This window comes from Caloenas nicobarica, chromosome 2, assembly GCF_036013445.1.
Source record: "Caloenas nicobarica isolate bCalNic1 chromosome 2, bCalNic1.hap1, whole genome shotgun sequence".
In the NCBI taxonomy this organism is placed as follows: domain Eukaryota; kingdom Metazoa; phylum Chordata; class Aves; order Columbiformes; family Columbidae; genus Caloenas; species Caloenas nicobarica.
The window spans coordinates 33,026,352-33,049,534 of NC_088246.1; the positions used below are offsets into that span (position 1 = coordinate 33,026,352).

Here is a 23,183-nt window from a genome sequence, read left to right on the forward strand (position 1 = left end):
CTGCATCTTAGAAAACTTCTCTAGAAAAGATGCTTCTGATTTTTGTAGTTTTTAACTTTTGATGACCTTCTTCACTGGAACATAGTAAAAAGTTGTTGGTTTTCCTGTCTTTATAGAGCCCCAGGGTTTAATAGGTAACTTTTAAATGCTTTATTTAAGGTATGAAGTGCACTGGAATTGTTAGTGATGACCATCAGTAGAGAAACTAGAATAGACCAAGTGGGAAAGTTAAGAACAAGATGCAATGGGTATTTAACTTCAGAAGTTTCAAAGCTTTACTTATCATTACTCACTTAAAGGTGATGAATCAAAAACAATAGTTGTCCTAGGAAACCACCACAAAACTTCCCTTCAAAATCTTTTCTCCAAATTAACATTTTTTCATGTAATTTTTCTTCTTGTTGTTAAAAATGAAATAAATTAATAGTACTTGAATCACAGATGAAAACTTTGTGTTAGTGTTTATGCAGTTATAAATCACCACATAAAAAGAAGTACTATGATTTTTGTCTGTAGTGAAGAATTGCTTAGAACATTGCTGATCAAGAGCGAGTGATACTGGTAGAGATGTCTATGAAGTTCTGGACAGTTTAGACTTCTGCTAAAATCTTGAATCAAAATAAGTGATCTAGTTATTAGTGCTGCTTCCAAAAATGCTTCTAAATGGAGCTAAGAGGTAACATGTGTTTCCACTATTTTCAGTCCAGGGTTCTATATTGTACTCAAACCGCAAATACAAAGGAAGAAGCAATTTCTAAATAAAAATTTCATCATCTTGTTTGAAAAATACAAGTATTTTAAATTATATTATCATAGTTTAACTACAAATATTGTCATTCGATGCCATAAATGACCAGGATTATATCAGATCTCTCTAAATAACATGCATATATGCTACATCGATGTGCAAATAGGAAGAGAATCCAGGGTGATAATGGATAATGAAGGTAAGAAGAGGGACAGCATCACGTTTCAACTAATCTCCAGTCCTTAGTAATCAGCAGGGGGATGTTATCTCACATCTGCCTCATGCAAAATTCCATATACCTCACTACAAAGCATCTGGTGTGGGCTGTAGTCAGAAACAGGATACTGAACTAAATATATCTCATGCGCCCTGTGCAATATCTGTGAGCTTTTCATCACAGCAGATGTGACATATGCCAGTAATATCTGTTCTACTTTAATTATTTGCACTACTGTATTTGAATACCAGGTTTTGGTCACCTAACCAAGCAATTGCTGAAGCTAGCGGATGGCCGTGTTGTGCTGGCACTGGAGGGAGGACATGACCTTACTGCCATCTGTGACGCATCTGAAGCCTGTATAAACGCCCTTTTAGGAAATGAGGTAAAACATAAATCATAGTAGGTGGAGAGAATGATCCAAGTTTGTTGAAACTCCTTTCTTTGATTTTCTTTTAGTAACAATGGCATCAGTCCTTTTTTCATTTGGTATAAAAACCATTCAAAATGAACATGTCTTACATATGAGCAGACCTTAGATGAGCTGGTTTGGATAAATACCTCTAAATTAGATGGTTATATAAATCCTTTAGTGTTTGACTAAATCATTCCCAGTTCTGAGTAAGATTTAATACTTTGAAATTGCTTTTGGTGAGGTTCACATCATTAGTAGTCATTGGTATGCATACCATCTACCAGGATCAGACCTTCCAGCCACCTATCATGGAAAAAAAATGGCTTTTGCAAGATATTTGGTAATCTTAGGAACTGGATATTGCAAAGGCACATCTTTTGCAGTATTTTCACACTTCAATTGGCATGTGAAATAACATACTTCAGAGGCTTTTGAAATTGAATATGTCCAAGACTTCAAAAATGTTTTGTTTCGGCTTTTTAAGTCGTAAATGATGATTCAGGTTGATCTGCATGTAATTTAAATCAAGTGTCCAATATTTGTCAAACACTGTATATATTATTTAAAAACTTTTGAGAGTGGACTGTCAGACTGAGTAAATATGAGTATGTGCTATTTATGTACATAAACACAAAATAAGCATTCAGATTAGTGAAAATTGTTCTGTTGTCCACTAGAAAATATCTTTTCTCCTATAAATAGAGTGAGAAGGAAGATAAGCCTGCTGAAGGTGTAACCAAAATAATTTATGAAAGGACAAAACCTGTACCACAAATTGTGAATTTTGCAATATCTTGTTATAATGTGCAGTGTAATACTTTTTTTTTCCCCCCAGGAAAAGTGGTAATAGCTATAGAATCTCTCCAATCAAATGTGTTAGTGCCAAATTGCAAACTAGTCTGCCAGTTCCTTTTCACTGCAAGTCTTGATATACCTATGTGAATAATGTGAAGTAATGTGTCTTCTGATGGATATTCGATAGAAGGATTGTCTAAATGTTCTTTTGAACCTTTGCTTTTCATCTTTATGAGAAAAACATTTTTATGCTTATTATTTTTACATTATACATGCAATGAATGAAGTGATAGCTTTTTCAATGATCAGTTCAATGTTAGTCCTTTTATTTTGGGGCTGAAATATGGATTACAAAACCTAGCTTGAGACATTTGCCAATCTTAGTGAATGAAGCATTGACTTCTTGATTAGTTGCCATTCCAGGGCACTCTCACTGGTATTCTCTGTCATCATCTTCCCCAAGGTAGTATCTTATGGCATCAATGGCTTTTCATGGCCTTTCTAAACCCATTCTCTGAAATTTACACCTTTGTGGGACTAATGCAATTGATGCAATGCTGATTATGTGATGTGTCTTCCTCTGTGTAGGTGCCTGGGTCCCTCTATCCAGTTATGACCATTTGGTGGTGCTACCCATTTATGAAAATTGCTTCATTTTGTTTTAACACTATACCACACCCAGAGACTATTTCTGCTGTCACTGACTACCATCGTCTGAGAAAAAATACTGATTGTGAGAAAAAGGAATGGGATAAGTGTACTGGAACAGAGACTTCCATTTTATTTTAGTGTAATTAGGCAGTCGGAAATTAGATAAATTGTGACTCTGTTTGCAAAATACAGCAAAGCAAATTTCAGGAAAGACAAAAATACCTGTGAAGCCATTTTTAATTCACTTTTAAAAGAACATGATCATTAATAACTTGAAACATCCCATGCAGTAAGCATTGTTCTCCTGTGCTCTTACACCGTGGTCTTCAGGGACAAACATTAAATGGTCTGGTGCAGCAGTATTTCAAAGACAAAGTACACTGTGGCTGCTAAGAAGAGAAAAGTACTCCAGAGAGGATGTTGTTACCAACACTGCCATAAGAAACTGATGTTTGCTTAAAAGAATAAGTAAAGGTGTTCCCAAGGAGTAGACACTAATGAGGAAGTCTGATATCTAGTTAGTAGTTAGAAATCAGCACGTCTGTTGACATCTGTAGATTTACGACAATCTATACCATATGGCCCATAGCATATACGTTGTTTGATTTCAGCATAATATTCATGAACTTGCAGAGCAAACTCCAGACGTGTTCCTGCCAAGGACAGAAGAAAATGTTTTTCTTCAAACAACCAATTATTGTAATTTGAGGATTCATTCTTCCTTGAATGCAATTCTTTACAAGTGATTAATAGGATAATTATAACTTATTATCTGCCCTACACTTTTACAAATAACAGTGTATGTGGTGCAACCCTAGTTTAAAAACCTTGGCAAGATGAACTTCAGTTTCTAAACACTACACATGTAATTGAACTCAAATTAGAAAGGTTGGGAAAGGCCTTTGTAAGGTACTCTGCAGTTTGTCAGATGTATTTATTCATGTGCTGAGGATTAGAATTCATAAACATTTTGCAGGGTTTTTGAAAACTTTTTCTTTTGTTGTTTTTGGCCAGGCCTTGTCAATACAGAAATTCACTGCTTCATATGTTCTATTACCAGCAGAATAACATATAAAAAAAAAGAGTAATTGTAAAACTAGCCACTACTTCCAACTTTTATGGGAGGCTGGTCTGATATGTAGAGGTGACATCAAACTCACAAGTGAAAAATGCTTTCTTTTCTTAATTTGTCACTGAACGCCAAGAAGGAAAACATGTTAACATCCAAAATATTTATGTTTTGCTCTTCATTATATATGGCCTTGTAGCACAGTGACCTGTTTAGCAAGATAACTATTTACTCTTCTCTTAATAAATGCAAGTGGAGCCACTTGGAAAAGAATACACTATCAAGTTAATCTTCTTTAAATAATTTGAGCATGGCACAGGAAATTCCTGCATACAGTTGTTGATTTTGAAGACTAACCAAAAAAACTATTAAGAAGGTCTCTTTTTCTTCAAAGAGCTCAGAATTTAAATGAGCTATCAGCCCCATCTATGTGTGGTCAATACTTCTGAACTTCTCTGCAGAAGTACTTTTGAACAATAATTTCAGATTTTGAAAGACACACAAATGGGATTATAAGTGTTGGTTTTCTCTCATTGGAGGTACTTATCTTGTTAATCGTTTCTAAGACCCAGTTCCCTGAACAGAGGTGTGTAGTGCCTTTTAGATACCTTAGGGTATCCAGGACTTCAGCACAGGACCGGTAGATCTAACACAGAACTTAGAGGAGATCCACATCCTTTCTGAGCAGCAACTGGAAATCAGGCAAGACACCCTATAGTATCTGAAATGGCTCAATCTGTTTTGCTTGTGTGAATCCTTCCTTAAGTGATGAGAAAACTGAAAAGGAAATGATGGAAGTAAAGGTAAAAATAACATTTATAATGATAAAATTATTAATTAGAAAGTTTACCTATAAAATTACTTAAAAAACTATTTCAAGAGCTCAAATTTTCTGGTCCATTCTTTTATGCACAAGCAGAAAATTTCCATGCCACTTTAAGAAAAAATTCATTTGACCATTTGCAGTGCTAATTAGGAGCACTGTAGGTTATCTCCTTGGAAGGAAAACTTCCTAAGAGGTGAGAAGAGATTAAGCAGCTGGATGCCCATGAAATCCAAAATAAAAACATGGAAATCCTTCTGGAAGGTAAAAAAGCAGAAGGAGCATCAGTTGCTTTAAAATATCCCTGAATTTTCTTGACATGGTTTGAAAACTTGTCTGTTAAAAGAGCATCTGTGAAAACAAAGTAATTGATGGATTCAGATAATAAGAAAAGAGACTTTGCTTTTAAAACTAAGGATTTCTGAGATGTTGATAGACTCTTGTGCTTAAAATTAAATTCTTTAATTTATTGTGGTACTCTTTAAATGATTCTACAGTTTTTCACAAGTTGGCTGTATAGTTTATAATACTTATTTTTAAGCATAAATAGATACATATATTACTTCAATTAAGAAAACCATTAAATGTAAAGATTTGTATGTTATTCCAAGAAGTGTGTGAAAATTGCATTGAACATTGAGATTTTTCCTCAAAATCTTTGTCATGGAGAAACGAAATTCCACACTGTTTTGTTCATCCTAGCTTCAGTGCTATAAAGACCTCTGCTATGCCTTTTGGTGCCAGGTGGTGGTGAGTAAGGCTGCTCTATACATGCAAGGATAGGTTCTGGTTTCTTTCCTCCACATCTCTTTTGAAGAGGCACTATATGGATTTTTAAAAGCCCTCAGGGATAAACTTTCCCTGACTTCAGTATCCTAAATCCTGCAGCTTGTTTCCAATATAACTGCATTCATTTGGGGGTTCTTTTGCAGCCAGAGGGAATAAGGAAGAATTCCTTCAAGCACAAAACTTTTTGAGTCAAAAACTAAGGATTTAATTATTCCTTCATTCCATTCCTTTTCCCTTTTCAAACAGCTAGGTGGGATATTTCCATGGGACATAGAAGTCCGTCTAATATCATGGTTCCTCTGGCCTGTCTACAGGTTTGGGCAGTGTCTCTTAGCTCCACGTGGTACAGTGGTTTGCTGTGGTGTATAAGTGATAATTAGTCACAGATGGGGTCATGCTCTTCTTTGCATAGAGGAAACAGAGAAGTGAAGTCCACAGCAGGCTCTACCCAGTGGGACCCTGCAGCAAAGGCACACAGAGGATGCATGTCTGCTCTCATTGACTGTGGCGGCCAAGGCTGAATTTGGCCCTAAGTGCAAAAACATTTTTAAGTGACTAAATTTAACATCTTCTAGTAAATATTCTTCTGGCTTGAATTTCAGTCTGAAGCACAATTTGACAAAACATTGTCATTGGTTGGCTCCCAAGCATGCTTGAAAACTTATACTGGACAATTTTCTTGCCGAGTGTGAAGTATGTGCTTCTTTCTTGCAAGCTGTTGAGCTGGCATTTAGGAGGGGATAGTAATTTAAGTGGAAAGCTCGTACTCTGCAGCTTTCCTGCTGATGATGAAAAGTTGGCGTTTTCTCCTTTGTGGAATTCAGTGTGAATCTGGGGCTGCTTGCCAGGCAGGCAGTGAGCTCTGCCAAGAGGGCCTGGACTGCATTAAAAAGGGGTTATTTGCCAGAACAGGTAAGCATTTCTCTCACCAAAATAGAAATATTCATGGCAGTGTATATGGCCTGAGATCAATTTTAAATTGCATGGTAAACTTGGTCACAATCTCACATCCTTATTATTAATCTGAGTCTAATACTAGAAAATAATTAACACAGAGTATAAGCCACCTGTCATCTGCTTCTTGCATAAACCTGAAGTCCAGAAATTGGCCCAGAAATAGAGAATTAGGTGAAGTAGGAAACTGAAGCAATGTATGCGCCAGAGGTCAGCATGGTGACATCAAAGTCCCCCATGTGGGCAGTGCTAGTCAGGAAGTGGTTTGGCCAAGGAAACAGGATACTCTGATTCCAAAGTTACAGTTTTCCAAGGGACCTCTTCTTTTTCAGGGACTAGTAGGTGCTAATGACCCTTTGTGCCTTTGAACCTATTCCCTATTGAAAACTGACTCGTTTATGTACCACATTGTAACAGGGAATCACAAAAATACCTTCCTAGAGTGTTTATATACAAACAGAAAGTGCAGGAACTTTGAGAAGATTGCTAATATGACAGAGGACCTGGGAGATCTTTGAACTTAGTCATCTGTAACCAAAGGCAACCACAACAGAACAAAGCCCAGTCTTGGTGCTGGTGCGCTTCTTGCACAGTTTATCCAGGAAAGGGAGGTTGTAGCACTTCTTCCTGCAGCCTGGACATACCCGAAGAGCCTGCCTGCCTTCTCCCCTTCCTCTGCTTCTCTCAGGACTCTCCATGCTCCTTACCTTATCCTTGCATTTGCTACACTTTTCAGTTATCTCTAACTACATGCTGCAACAATATTCACTGAAGTTAATCTTGGTGCTTTAAAACATGACACTGCTAAGGACAATTCAGATATTTCTAGATTTTCTAGATTTTCCAGCTCAGCACAGACTGCTGTAGTTTCAGATGCTCTCCACATTCCCAAGGATCATTTCAGATCACCTCCTGGGCACATGAAATTTCCATCGTTAATTCCTTCTTCAAACATTTGTTGATATGCCTCTGGGCAGACTTTGGCAACCCAAGTGATTTTTGCCCATTTACATTGTTTTTCCTACTTTAAAAATGATTAGTAGACATAGTTTCTACTTTCATCTGCTACTTTGAGCACAAAAGCCCAATTCAGCCATGTAAAAGCTTTGAAAATGTGTCTGGTCCAAAAGCTTTGTGTCTGGTCCAAAGTGTCTCTCCAGTGGTTTAGTTATTTCTGCACTGTCTTGAGCTGTTCTTCTCTGAAAGATTTCTTTCCTGACAGTGTATTTCCAGTGCTCTTTTCAGCTTTCTTTCTGTTAGCTTCCAGATTTAATAGACTTAATGATCTGAGCGCCAATAAGTGTAGGAGGGAAGGTGATGGTGCCATATATGCCAGGTGTAGAGTAATTTCTTTTGTTCACTGTTGGGTCTAATTGCTGAAATTTTCCAGGGACACCCCTATGCCTATACATTTGTATCCAACCACTGAAGAGCTGCCAACAGAAATCGTTCTTTTGAATGCAGACAGTCTAATTTAAAATATATAGAAATAGCTGCTGTAACCCACTGGCTTTATTTCTCCAGTGTTTGTGTAACAATGATGCATTTGGGCTGAAGAGGGTATATGATGTAATGAACTCACTTCTGGAGTCTGATAAGGTTGCACTGATATGGAAGAGGATCCAGGTTCTGCCTGGTTATCTCTAAGGGTGAGGAGGCAGAATAGCTGAAAGTTTTGTGAAAAAAATTGTTAAGGAAATGATCAAATATGACTATTATATTCACATCACCTGGGATAATTGTCAGATGTTTGACACTTTTTCTTCTTTTCTTTAATGATGCATCAGCTTATCCCGATTTCTAAAAACACCTCTAAATATTCATCTGATATGTCTAGATATTCAAATGCAGCCTACTTGTTAAAATTTTTATTTCTGTACTGATAAATAAAGAAGTGTCATTGATATATTAGGAAAAATCAAGACATTTCTTTGGCTCCTGCAAAAATCCAGTTCTGAAAAAGGTAACAAAATATTCACCTTTTAATAGGAAATCTCCTCAAGTTATCTCTACATCAGTTGCTCCCAGCTTCATAATTAGTACAAGAGATCTGCAGAAAGAATCTCAAGGTACTTAAAGCACAGAGCAAGACACAGCTTTCACATCTTGAAGTCTGGCAATGCCACACCTTGTACTTTTATTCCTACTGTTACAGCCTGGAGCTATTTTGTTCTACTTCAGGGGAATTAATTGGTTGTCAAAGCCTTAGGAATTAGGAAACTGTCAAAACAGAACCTTGAGCTACTGTTTGCTTCCCCTTCTGTGTTCCTGTACCCAGTATGACCAAACAGAACTTCAGGATTTTGTCCTCTTGCTGGCCAAACGATAGATTACTTTAAACAAAAATAACAAGTGATAAAAGGAAGTGCTGATTAACTACATAACCCAAGGTATGGATTATTAAGATTGTTATATGGATCATTGTTCTAAAATCTGTGAAGCCTGATCTATTGGTGGGCATTTTTATAAATATGCAGTTTTCTCCTACGTACCTGCAAGAGTTACCAAATAGAGTAACCTACGAATATCATGAAGAAAATGTGGTTTAAAAATTGCAAATATATCTGTGGATATTATTTTTATTGTAATTGCTGTCTTCATTCTGATCCATGATACATCTTAGATAGCAACAATCTTCCTTTGCAGTTTGGCCTCCTTGGTAACCAAATAGAGCTGGGACCCGGTCAGGTTCTGCTAGCACTTCTCTGCACACTTGCTCACTGTGCAGAATAGAGTGATTCATGCTATTTGAAAACAAAACATAGTGCTATTGTTTCTAGCCACAAGGAAACCTTCCAGCTGCAATCCCATATGGGATTCTAGGGAAATAATGACATGAACAGCCCTATTCATTTTAGTTACTGAGACTCCAAAAGACTGGTGGTATTTGCAATGTCTTTATCACTGACAGGCATTCGCTGCTGATCGTGATGGTCGGATCCCAGTAGTTCCGGGATTTGTAGCTGAGCTTGCTTAAAATAGCACCACTCAGGGAGTATCTACACTGCAGTTACCTCCCACTTTGTGTACTTGGATCAAAGCTGATTTTATCTAGCTGGTGGGTAGCAATGCAGTGGTAGCAACCCAGAGGACAATGTATGATGGCTACTGAACTAGGGGAAGCTCCTTGGGTGGGCTTCACTTGACCTAGTTTAAAGTAGGCCCAGGCATGCTTAAGAAAGTAGTTTTATCTGCAGTACAGATGTCTCTTGTCAACGATGGTTGAACTTCCTTAGCTTTAGAGAAGAGAGATTGGTATGGATATTGCTCTTCCTTGCCCACCTTGACATGGTTGCTACTCCTGGATCCGCAGGAAGCAGCTGTAGCAGCTTATGCTGGGAAGTATTAAAACTGACTGGACTGTAAGCGTAGTTTAAGGAGAATATAGCTATTACAGTACAAGAAGAGGCATTTAGCCCAAAATATATTTTACTTTTTTTCAATGAGAAAATATATGGAAGGTGGACAAAAACCCACATGTAGATTCATTTCAAAATACAGTTTGCTTGGTATATCTATCCATTGCAAGGCAAAAATAACTGCAGTAACTGAACACTTCCTTCTGCTAATATACCATGATGCAGCCCTGTTCAAAGAATATATAACTAAAACTGGCTAGTTAAAATACAGTTGACGCTATAAAAAACTTGCTTAGAGAACTCTTAATGCTGATCTGCATAATCATTTTTTATCTACTACTTTATTTGAAATTAATGCAAAGCTAGTAAAAGCAGCTGTGTTTTATGGTTTTCCCCTATAAATCTTAAAATGTGTAAGATGGTTAGATGTAATAACACCAGAAAAATAAAGATAACAGAGTGCACACTTCTGTTCCAGTGTGGCTTCAGCAAAGTTTTGTTTGGAGTGCCCAGCTGCGTATACAGACGCACTGGAATTTGGTTTGTGAGGAACCTACAAAAATTACACAAATAACTAGCATTTTTTTAATGAATAATACACAGACATGCACCTGCTTCAGAGACTCCATAGATTAGTCTTGCAGCCAATAGAAAAGCCCCTTGGAATTCAATTACATGGCTGGAAAACAGAAAACAAAATCATGGCTATACTTTTAGAACTGATACCAGCATGATGTTAACCAGTTATTGGGCTGAGCTTTTCCTGAGGATTAGATTGTTTCAGTTTGTTTTACTTCCCTGTGGCTTATTGAAAATTTATATTATTCTGTTCTATTCTTGCAGCTGGAGCCTCTCCCAGAAGATATTGTGCACCAAATCCCCAACATGAATGCAATAGCTTCTTTAAAAAAGACCACTGAAATTCAAAGTATGTTTCTCAGTTTGGGCTGGTGGGTTCAGGGTATTTTTTATTATTAATTAATATCACAGACATTAAACTATTGTTTCAGAGAAAAAAAAAGCACTAATATTTTATGTATAAACCAACATGCTGTGTTTAGTACATGTGTGTATATATATATGGTTTGGGTTTTGTTTCTTTGACACCTCTTAGTTTCTGCTATATATTAGCTTTGGAAAAAAGATCGACTGAAATTCTTTAGATCTTTCTGATTCCTGAATATTCCCAAATCTTTCCATTCCTGAGCAGCTTGGATGAAATAGATGTTTGCCAGTGAGGGACAGGAACAGACGGGTAAATTAGAGATCTAACAAATAGTTTCTTGAGATTCTGTTTGTGCAGCCTTTTATAAGTTACTTGTTTCAAGATGGATAGGAGCTTGAGACAAAGTCAGAAAGCTCAAAATGGGCACTTATCCATGGAACAATGCTAACAAATACATGATTTTTTTTCTGTTTCTGGTGCAGGATGTACTTGATTGCTTCACTTGTGTGCCCTGACCCCAACCTTTTACTACCCAGATGCTTTAGGGCATTTGTTCTGGTCTAACTGAAATTTTTTCTCTTTGCCATCAGTTGCCTTAATCCAACTGAGCAGACTTCCCTTAAATTCTCTAATCTTTTGCGCTTTGCCATTTTACTGAGGCAGTGGGAGCTTCCTGACTTCTGCTTTTTGCTGGCTCCTTAACAATAACAAATGGATAACAAATGTTTTGCTTCATGTTAGATGAATCACAAATAATTGGGATTCATCTGTATAAAATAAATGCAGTTTTTAAAAGGGACACCATGCATTATCCATTGAACATGAGGTAATTATCAGTCTGATTTTAGTCGTAAAGTGACAATTAAAATTCATTGTAGGTATACAATTCATCCTTCATATCCAGATATGCAAATGCTATAAGTAAAATAATTGTATATGATAAATTCCAGTAAGCCATTTTTCCTGTGTAGCATGTCCTAGTGCAGCTCATGAGCTAGCATCTTCCTTAAAATACCCTGTTAATGATCTGGAAGGAATCAGCTATTTAAAGAAATTCATGTACTAAGGGCAGAAAGCTGCAGGCAAGCCACAAACATGGAGAAAGAATATGCAATTCTGTTTGAAATAAGCCACATATCCAATGAAAACAAAACAAAAAACCCAAAAAACAACAACAACAACAACAAAAACAAACAAACAAAACCCCAACCAACCAACCAACCAAAAAACCAGGTGAATTGAGAAAAAAAAATACTGGCTCCAGAAAGGCTTACTGTCTTACTAGAAGTACACTCAAATGATGGCAGTTCAGAAAGAAGGAACAGATTTAGGAACAAATTTAGTGTCTCAAAACAGTTCGGAGCTCTGCAGAGTGGCTTAACTTTGCTTGCTCAGAACAAGCTTAAGTTTGAGTTAAACTGATATAGTCATGGCAGTGGGCTGTTCTGAAACATTAAGTCGAGCTGCTCGGGGTTTGGTGCTATTTATACACAATACTCTGTCTTTACTTGCAACTATTACCTAAAAAGTTACGCGTACCTCATTTTATCTGGGCAGAGACCAAGTATTAGAAAGGAATATGCTTGGATGACAGAAAGGAGCATCGAGGAAGTTCAATGCAGGTTTATGGAGAATGTATATTTAGATGGAATCAAGAGAAGCAAGTACCTGTTGAATATTTCAGGCTGAAAAGCATTAAGCTGTGGTGTAGCACCTCAAGAGATACTGAGAAAGCCTGGTTTGTTTGAATGATTGCTTGCATGTATATTGAGTCTGTATTTCTGTGATCCAAATTTGATAATGAATATTAGCAATATTTTAGATAAAAAGGTCCCTCCTCCGTGTTTGCTGCAAAATTTCAAGATAGGATACTTAGTTAGACAATGAGAGGAAACAACTTTTTTCTAACTATAATGGAATTTGTATAAATGTTTTGTTTGTGACAGTGATCCAAAGCTCCTTTGGAAATATAATACATTTGGAAGTAGTAATTCCCACACCCATGCAATATGCTATTTCTAAACAATCCGTTCACTAGCTTGAATACCACCCCCAAACTGTTTTTTTTTCAACCAAGCTATGGTACAGCATGTCCAAATCTATCTGTGAAAGGCAATTACAAATGTCTGTAACTGACAGAAACATTCAGTTTTATAATTTCCTGGTAATAATCAGTGCTCCCACAAATCTTTGAGGGAGACTTAAGCACATTTTCATGCTGAAAGCCAAAGCATACCTAGAAGACTGATTTGGTTTCATTGTTTGTTCTTGCAAGCTGTGATTGCTCTTCAAGTTTTGTATGAATGAAACCAGCAGTATGCTTCATTCTTTCCCCTGAGCTCCACCAAGTTCTTCTCAATGAATGTAACAGGACCGGTAGAATTTCACATTCCAGTATAGCACAGTAGAAATGACATTTTCAGACATGTGAGCAGTTTGAGGCATATGCTTTTTGAGCTCATTTAATTATCAGTCCACAGCGTACCTACAGTTTCTGACAAAGCTCCTTTGCAGCTGCATGCTGTGATTGCTTCTCTGTTCCACAAGACTTTGCCTGCAAATCTTTTGTTTGAGGACACATGCAAACCCTGTATGTTTTGTGCATGACGTACAAATGCTGTTCTTTATAAAAAGAAGCTTGCAAAGCTGTTCTGCTTACCACAGGTATTTGTAAGCTACAGCTTTCTGATTTTAAAGAAATATCTAGCATTGCTTTTTCACAAGCATCAGAAAGTCCTCTTTGCATGAGGTACCTGCTACCACCTGGACACTGTTCCTAATTAGGATGGCTTTAAAATTTCCTCCCACAAAGCACAAACATGCTGCCATGTACACCCCTTCTCCAAGACCTTCCACTGAAGCATGGGAGATGCCACCTGCTTCCTGGCCTGACTCTGCTCTCTCCTTCTATCACTGAAGTCCTTCTTATAATACAATTCTCAGTGCAGGGAAACAAGGAAAATCAGTGAGCACTTGGGAGCAGAGGGCAGTTAAATGGGCACGGGGAGCTCGCTAATATGCTTGAATTGGCCTTGAGTTTTAGTGTTACAAGAAAGACAGGATTCAGGGGGCAGCTGTCATGCAAGCCTGTGTGAGAATGAACAAATGAAATGTAGCAATCCTCACTGATGTCGTTTTATTGTTGCTGCAGGAGAGCAACACAGTGGTAGCTGGGTACTAATATTTTATTTTATGAATAAGAGCCCTTGAAAACTCCAGCAGTGAACATGGGTTCATTTCTTTTATAGGCAAGAGGGGGTATTATTCCCATGCCAACAGATTTGATTTTCTTGCACATCTGTTTCTGCAACAAAGACCCCACCCACTCTGCGAACATTTAGCTCATAAATTATAGGGTTTGAATTGGGTGTATATTGCAAAGACTGACTTTTGCACATATGATCTGTGAGAACATTGTGGAATGCTCATATAACATTTTTGTTTGTTTTTAGTATATTTTTAATGAATAGAGAATATGGTCTCTGAGCACAGTAATAATAGAGAATATTTTTATCTTGTTTTTATAAAATTTGCCAGACTCCAATCGTTGAGCCTACTGTTATGTACATAACTTTTTAGCTGTGGCTTTCATGCTTTTGGAGTAAAGCCAACCTCCTAACACTTAATCTCGACTTTGTAGGATACTTAATACACTTTACGTTTTATCCCCAGAAGGTCCCTGTTATTTAAAGATTCTGCTAACTACTCAAACGTGCACACTATTAGAGTTCAAAGAAACACACTGGCCATGCTTGCTGGCTGTTCTTGCAGATTGACTTGGGCTTTCATCTCGCGATGATGTTTTTGAATAAAGACATTTTCAGGCTTTATTGACAGCTGCTTTCTCACTGGAGGGAAAAGTTCATCTTTCGAAAAGCCTGAAACTGTGTTGAGAGCTGTGTTACCAAAGAGGGAGTTTTCGGCAGCCTTTGTGCAGCGCAGGCAGCACCAGCGCTGGCCTGGCCTCCCAGCTGTCAAAGCCTCCAGCTACCCTCTGGATAAGCACCTCGACTCAGCCCATTGCCCAGCTGCCAAAATCCTCCTTTTAGCCCTTGGAAAAGTCCTCTACTTGATCCTCTCTCTTTTACAGCTGTTGAAACCCTCCATCTAATTCCCAGATAAGTACCCTGACCCAACCTCTGCAGCAGCTGCTGGAGGCTTCTTGCTGAGTACTGAATAAGCTCTGGTCCAGAGCTCACAGCCTTCCCAAAGCTCCCAATTTCCAGGTGTCATCCACTCGGCAATTAGTGAGTGCTCAAGGGATTACTGGACTGTAACAAATACATTTGTAAATTCTTACTTGTTCACCTGGTTACCACTAATCAGCCTCTGTTTCTTAACAGCACTGCAGTAGCAGACCATTTTATATATTGATGATGAATCACCTGCCATTATTGTTTGTGTTGCTTGAGAAGTTTCTTACTGTCTCTTCTGTTGCAGGCAGAAAGCAGAGAATACTCATGCTTTTAGTCCACTGCTGTGTTTTTACACAGCAAACCAGAAAGCTCTATTCCTTATGATATCTGGCAGCTTTCCAGCAACAGCGAGTTCATATATGAAAGTTTTAAATAAATTATTGTTCTAGTATACGCCCTGAGGTTGGAGGAGAAAGAACATCCAGGACTAACAAACCTGATTGTTCTGGCAACATCACTTCAGTCCGAGCTGGCATTTCTGTCTTTTTTCCTTTTCAAGACAGTGCTGTGTGAGCACTTTGTACAACAAAGTTCATTTTTCTAGTCCTGTTTGCTGTATATGCGTCAACTGTGTGCCATATTAGAGCTTCTAGGTATTAACCCTGCCCTGAACTCCCTTCACCTTGTGTAGATAAAGCCAATAGCCTGTCTGACAGTATGAGTTCATTAGTCTGTGTGTTACTCCTCCAGTTTATTACCTTCTGGGGAAGGGTGTGACACAGCCCTTGGAATGAAAGCACTTTCCAACTTGGCATTCTTAGATTCAGAAATATACCTCTTCACTGCAGTCTGAAATTTCAACTGTACTGCTTACACCGCAGTGATTTTAAATTATAATCACCCAGTGTTGAACTAAGTGATTGCTATGCTTGTACCACCATGCTAGCTAAAATTCCCATAAATTATTATGTGTGTTTTCCTTAGGCAAGTACTGGAAGTCAGTGGAGCCATACTCTGTGCCAGTGGATTGTGCTCTGGCTGAGTCTCAGAAACGGGAGAGGGAGGAGACAGAAACGGTATCTGCTATGGCCTCTCTTTCAGTGGATGTGGAGCAGTGCATCCCTCAGGAAGGCAGCAGGTAAGCATATGCAATTATTGTAGAGAACAAGGCTTTTGCTCCAGTCAAGTGAGATGAAGACAGCTAGACCAAGGGTTGTTTCAAAATTATCTGCTGATTGAGGAATTTTTCATCCCTGGATTTGAGTTTTCTCACTTGGCCTCCGGAAGCAGTGTTAGCAGGTATTTTTTGGTGTGTGTAATTCTTTACTAAGGTTCATGATTAGTACAAGAACCTTCCTTTCTTCCCATGTCTAATACTCTCTATTACATAAAAAGTGAAATATCCATATGAGGAAAATAGATATGATCAAGTGCAATCAACCATATTATTCTCATTGGAAACTATTCAAACCTGGTTTAGTTTTAATTTTCTAGGAAGGCATTTAACATACGGTCAGATAAATTTAATAAGGATGGACTTAAATCATTATTAAATGATAATAGGCAGGCATTAAAAGTTGCTTCCCTGGAAGCAGTGGAACAGTGCCAGTATAAAACTTAAAGCAATCCTGTCCAGGATTAGGGCCAACATTTTCTGTGTACCAAGATAAAGGTACACCAGCAAAGAATGAGAACACTGTTTTTTCCAGCTTATCATCTGCTTTTTACATTAATGAAGATTGCTTTCAATTTCACAAATTGAGAAAATGATACAGTAACTGCTGTTGTGTTTTTTGCCAATTAGAGATGAAAAAACATAGCCAGTGAATACTCCGTCACCTACAAAATAGCATTTCTTCAAAGAGTTGTTAGGAATCAGAATAGCCACTACAGAAGTTCTTGAAGTTTCCTATTTACTCATTTTAAAGACGAACTTTCCTGGCCTTCACCAGTAGAGGAAGACCCAAAGTGCAGTGGAACCATTCGGTTTCCATCACACAGAGAAAACGGGGGAGGGAGGAGGAAAGGAGAAAAAAGCCTTATAAGGAGACTCACGAGCTCCCTGCAGGCGGTGGAGCAGGGCTGTGCAACAACAGGAAAGAAAAGAGGGAGCGGTGGTGGGAGTGGAACCAGAAGGATCCATGGCTCCTACGTCATGACAGCTACTCGTTGATTTGGTTCTTGCCTCCCGCGTTGGCTCTTTCAATCAGAACCGAAGTGATAGGCGTCTGGGGGAACAGCACGGTGCTAAAAACTGTGTATGCGTTTGGGAGTGAATGCCTCTCACAACAGCGGGAGTGCTCATCTGTCCATGAGTTGACAGACGTGGCTCACAGGGACACGCAGGGAGCAGAGCTAGCTAGTAAAGTTCACAGTATTTACATAATTACCTTTCTGATTGTAATTATATTTTAATATGCTGTGGCTATTGTTGTGCTAGTATTATTGCAAACAAATCCATAAAAACTTAGAGAAGCATTCAGTGATGAGCGAGAGACATATTTTAGATTTGTGGGAGTGCTAATCAGTGCTCAGCTAAGGAGTAATGTAAGGTTTGTCATATAAATTTGTGACAGTTACAAGACACTTCTGCAAGCCAGGAACAGAAAGGTGCCTGCTCGTGTGTGCATAGATCTGAAATATACAGAATTTTACGTAAAGTGATGGAACTAATGCAGTCAAACAAAGCAAAGCTTTGAATTGTCTGAAAAAGGGTGTGGTTAGTTTTGTGTATATTTATATTGCTTGGAATAATCAGGAACTGTGTTATGCGCCTCCACTCGTTTAAAACTACAGCCATTGAAAGCAACTGCTGATCCTACATGACTTGAAAAAAACAACCCTTTGACTAATGCTGCATTTAATTATTGTACTTATTACCTACCTACTGATAACCTGTGACAGTTTCCACCCATTCTGAAAACAGAATTTCAGAGTGGAGCTGAGAGAAATGGAAAAAAAAACGGATGTGCTGAAATGTACACAAGTGGAATTCATGTGGCTGCCAGATTCATTACACTTCATCAGTTCTGGACTCTTATAGGGACAAATCCGTCGTGATGAATTGTTCTGTGGAAAAATGGCTTCGTTTGAAATATCTTCTGTGGTGCTGCAGAGATTTTTCAGCAGCACAAAAAAACCCCTATGCACGCATGTGTTGCTAAGTCTGTTTCCACATTCGTAACCCACAAAGAAGTCACACGAACCCAGATTGCCATCAGAGAGTGACGGGACAACATAAGTGCTGTCCCACTGGCCAGAATTGATAGTTAGGTTTTCTGAGGCATTGGGATATCATCCTCTTTGTTTTCTTCCTGATGAATGTAAAGAGGAGTATGGAATCAAAAATGTTCACCCTTAAGGTCAGACTTTGTGGGGAGACCTGAGAGGACCCGGCTGCACTTGGAGCATGAATGGAAGTCCAGTACAGGATCATAAATCCAGATTCAACATAGCACGCTCTGGTTTCATGCCAGGACAATTTCATCAATTTCGTGAAAACATGCCGTTCATTTCACAGACACATACCAACACTAGCTGCAGTAACGTAAGAGATGAGTCCAACTTTGCTTTTTTACATTTGTTATGTTTGTAATTAAGGACCAAGTATGCGATGCTCTTTATCCAGCCCCTTTCTATGGTAAACAACAGGGCTGCAGGGACGTTAGGAGATGTCTGGCCACTCAAGTCCCCTTGATAAGGCCGTTGTATAATAGAGGTACCCTTTCTCCTCACATTTTAGGTAGGGGCCGCCTTCTGTTGCAAGCCTTTGCTTTGAGTATTTGTTTAGAAAAGTTGGTTGTGACAGGTAGGGTGGGATCAGAGCAGAAAGCGTTGTGGCTGACAGGACAGCCTGAAGGGTTTGTTCATTATGCCAGGAACTGATTTACTCTCTCTTAATTCCCACCATGGTCAGCCAGGCTGAAAATTCTGGCCTGCATTTCTAACCTTGTTTCACTGAATTGATGGTAGAGATCCTGTTCAGTTCAGCTTTGAATGGTCAGGCCTCCAGATGAAGAGCGCGGCAGCAAGAATCTCTTTGCGGGAAACTCTTGCCAGTTGTGTTGGAGGTTATATTGGTGTTTGGAGTGAGATGACTCACTTTAAACTCAGATTTTGGGTAAAGCAACTCTTTTCCTGGCCAACTCATATCTGACTCATTTACCACTGATGAATAAAGAATAAAATGCTCCTGGCTAAGGCCCATCTTAAGTATTTCTCTTTCTTTCTTCTCTCTTTCTTTTCTTCAAGTGACAGTGCCGATTATTTTTTATTTGATTTTCTCTGACAGGCTAAATGAAGAAAACTGTGAAAAGTCGCTATGCTTTTGGTGTTTTATTTTACCAAAGCACAACTCTGCATTTTAAGATCCAATTGAAACTTGATTATAGACTTCAGAAGAGAACAGATATAGAAAAAAGGGTTTGTGGATAGGAAAGAAAACATGCATGATGCTAACACAGATTTAAATACAGATGCAATTAAAGGAACAGGCATGCCGTATAAAACATTTCTAACTACTGTAGCTTTTGTGTGTTGATAACTGCTTGTTTCCTATGTGAGACACAGATATAGCTGATTAGAATTTTTCTTTGGCTAGACACCCATTTCAGAAATCTGCTGCGAAAATATTCGGTACAGTGCTGTCCCTGATATATTGGAGCTTCTCTATGTTTCTTCTTAAAATGGAAAAATAAAAGGGTGTGGAGGGAGATGTCTTGCACTTACTATTTTTACAGCAAACAGTAAATCTTGAGGATGAATTTATCAGAATTTGACTTATGGCCCTCATTCAGCTGAGCATAGATTTTTCTCAAATGGAAATGAAAACAGTGTAATTTTTAGATACTACTCTTAGTTACAGAGCTACTACTTGCAGTTTCGGTCACGTTGCATTATGTTATATGCATAATATTTTATACTGGTTGGATCATGGGCTACAGCTAGCCACCATCTAGGGTCACTTGCTGTATTTGTGTATCAACTCATAAAGCTCCACTTAGCATTTCACTATTTGGGTATAAACCTCAGCTGTGCTAAGTAACATGCATCTACCTGGCCATAGCCCACAGGACCTGCAATCACAGCCAAGCTCAGGAGCTGAAGAACATCTTCCTCACGTCAGGCTGCAGCCTCTTGTTTCCCACCTTCTTCTCATACCCAGTGGTGGGTGGGTCATGAAGAGAACCAGAGGCAGAGGAGTTTGAGGGCCAGCCTTGCCCTGCTGAGTCAGTAGATCTCAACAGCTATATCTGACCCATCCTGTGCCAAAGCCTCCTGGATACCTACTCAGGCATAACTTTTCAAAGGTCTTTTTGAAGCTGCTTACACCTTTGGCACTCAGGTAGTGAATCCCACAGCCTCATCAGGCATTGCACTTCTTTTTCTTTGCCTTAAACTTATTCAACAATAAACTTACTGGGAACCCCCTAGTTCTTGCATTGTGAGAAATAAAAGCAGCTCCTTTCTTACTCATAGTCTCTTCCCCATTTCTGGTTTTAAAGGTTTCAGCTGTCTCAAGACTCTATTTCTCCTAGTATGAAAATAATTTATTACCTCTGATGGTTCTTGCCCCATTCTGTGCCTTTTGTAGTTTTCTTTGAGATGGAGTAAGAACTTCATGCAGGACTCCAGGTGTTAGGCACACTGTGGATTTACACCAGAGCTTAATGTTGGGGATTTTTTCTTTGCTTTTGTTGCTTTCTGGTCTTCTACCATTAACTCCAAGCTCTCCATTGTAGCCATCACTGTGTATAAGCAGTTAAAGGTGTCCTGCCCCCTGTTTTGTGTATTATCTATTAGTTTGTGTTTGCTTACCTTCTTTTCCACTCAGAAATGGTGTTATGGGCTTTAGAACTGACTAAAATTGGTAATTTGGCATCACCGACAAACATCACCTAAATCTGCCTGTAGTCTGCCAAGTCTTTTTGAGATGCTCTAGAAATCCCTCCATAGTGAAAATTCACCAATATTATTATGTTTCCTACTTTTGATGGATTATTAATCTATGAGAGGACCTTCTCTCATAACCTAGGTTCTTCAAAGCATTTGGATAAAATTGTTGGAAGACTTTATTTGTACAGGAGCATCACTTGATCCCTTTTCCTTCATTTCCTTCAGAAACTTCTAATAAGTTTGTAAGGCTTGCTTGCTCTGTAAGTGTCAAGACATAACTCTTACCCAAATTACTATTACCTAAATGCTTGCTAATTCTGTCACTGATTACAGCTGCTATCAATTTCTCCATACAGGCTGACTGCATCTCCTGTGATTCCAAAAATGGGAATTGCATTTCTTACCTTTTTTACCTCTGGTGTGGATGCTGAAATAAGCAGTAGAATATGCTCAATGATTATTTATTTAGCAATATCATAATTGCATTCCCCTAGAACTCAGTGGACAAATATCATCTGCTCTTAGAAATTTGGCAATGTTTAATATATCAGTTTGTTCTAGTGCTAATTCAGTTTCAGATAGTTCATCTGCAAATAATAAAATCTCCCTGACACTTCTCTAGTGAACACAGATATAAATAGTTCATTCTGTTTTTGTGGTCTACCTTCTCTGATGCTCGTTTCCTGCTTTGATCATTTCTTCTGATGTATTTGAAAGAACTTTTTATTATTAGTTTTTTCTGCCATTAACATGTTGCTTGTCAGACTCTCCTTTCACTTGCTTCGTTGAGGGTTTCCATTTAATTTGCCAGAGTTTATACTTTATTTAATTTGCCTTATTTGGACTTTACTTCCTCTTTTGTGAGTATATGCGTAGTTACCTTATTCGCATTTAAACTATGATGGCTTCTACTTTTAGTTCCTTTTTCTTTGATCCATACAGTCCATTTTTACTAGGATATATGCTTACTCAGGATCTCTTAAATAATGCCTTTAGACACCCTCCAAATCATCTCCATGGTATAGAAATGTACCTCTTTTTTTCCCTAGCTCTCTGCTACCAGAGGATCACTTTTCAATTACAATGATCTTCCCTGAGACAGCTGAGTTAAATTAGGAACAGATTATGGCATAAAACAGCCATACCATGCCAGAAAATCTATCTTTTGTTCAGCAGTTTCTGTGACTTGGAAACATACCTTGAATTTTAATTTTGATGTGTGTGATGATGTAGCTATAAGGAATCCCTCTAATTCTAATTTAGAAAATAAGGTAAGAGAAACATTTGGGGTTTTTGGATAATGTACAGGGTATATCTATATTCTTAAATATTAACTTTTTTAAAGTGTAGATATGAAATATTTTAAATTATATTCTCATAAATAATATGGTTGCCATTTCTTCTCAGCTGCCACAGAGCAATACTTAAGATGTCACACATTTTGCCAGATTTTATCCATATGGTAGGATTTTTGCCTCATATATTTATTTTGTTTTAGGATTTAAATTGAATCATTTTGTTTAATGCTAACTGCAAAAAGACTACTTCATTCTGCCATAATGCGAATTGCACATATAGAGAGCTATAGGTGAATAATGTTTCCATCACACCAAACAGACAGAATGCAAGAGGACTCTGCTCTTTGGAACTCGCAGCTTAAATTAGCCACAGTGAAGCCTTAATGAAAAATCACATTGTAGTTCTACAATTGTTATAGATCCTTTCTGGATCTGCTGACCACACAGAATCAGTCTGGATCAGCCCCAACCTCACAACTGCATCTCTGAAGGATGAGTCAGAACACACATAAATTTGGGCCTGTCTGACTCTGTGCTCTTGTTTGCGGTGGTTTTTGTTGTTGTTGTTTTGGGGTTTTTTGGGGGGGGGAGGTGGGCAGGGCAGGGTGGTGTATGTTTGTTTGTTTGTTTATTTTTTTGAGAACTTTTTCTCTTAGCAGAAGGGGTACATATTAATTCACCGCTTTATGTTGTGGGATTACAGTGTTTTTCTCTCTGTACTAAGGACCCTAAAACATTACTGGCTTTCACCCAAAACTCTGGCCTAGGCTGTTAACCCATAAAAATGTATGTTTTTAATCATAAGCCATTGGATAGATCCAGTGACTTCTCTGGCACTAACAAAATGAAGTTAAAACAGGCACATAAGCCTTCAAAAGGAGACTGGAAAAGACTGTGAGAGCAGCCACACTGAGCAACAATATCTGGGTTTGCCAGGGCACCCTAAACTCTGCTCCATTTCCAAAAAGGGCCGTATATCTTGCATTTGCACATAAAAATTTCTATTACTGCTTAGGCTCTTGCTGATGCAGAATATTGGCATATTGTTGGAATATATTGGATCATATTAGAATATAGCACTCAAGGCC

The 23,183-nt window shown here is 38.3% G+C and overlaps 1 protein-coding gene across 1 annotated transcript in view; it reads left to right on the top strand.

Moving 5' to 3' along the window:
- The window catches only part of HDAC9 (histone deacetylase 9), a 280,108-nt gene that overhangs the window by 254,640 nt on the left and 2,285 nt on the right, over positions 1-23,183 (top strand). Inside the window, exons 22-24 of the mRNA XM_065627268.1 lie at positions 1,217-1,350; positions 10,664-10,748; positions 15,887-16,040. Coding sequence (XP_065483340.1) covers positions 1,217-1,350; positions 10,664-10,748; positions 15,887-16,040 — 373 coding nt within the window. The remainder of the gene's footprint in view (positions 1-1,216; positions 1,351-10,663; positions 10,749-15,886; positions 16,041-23,183) is intronic.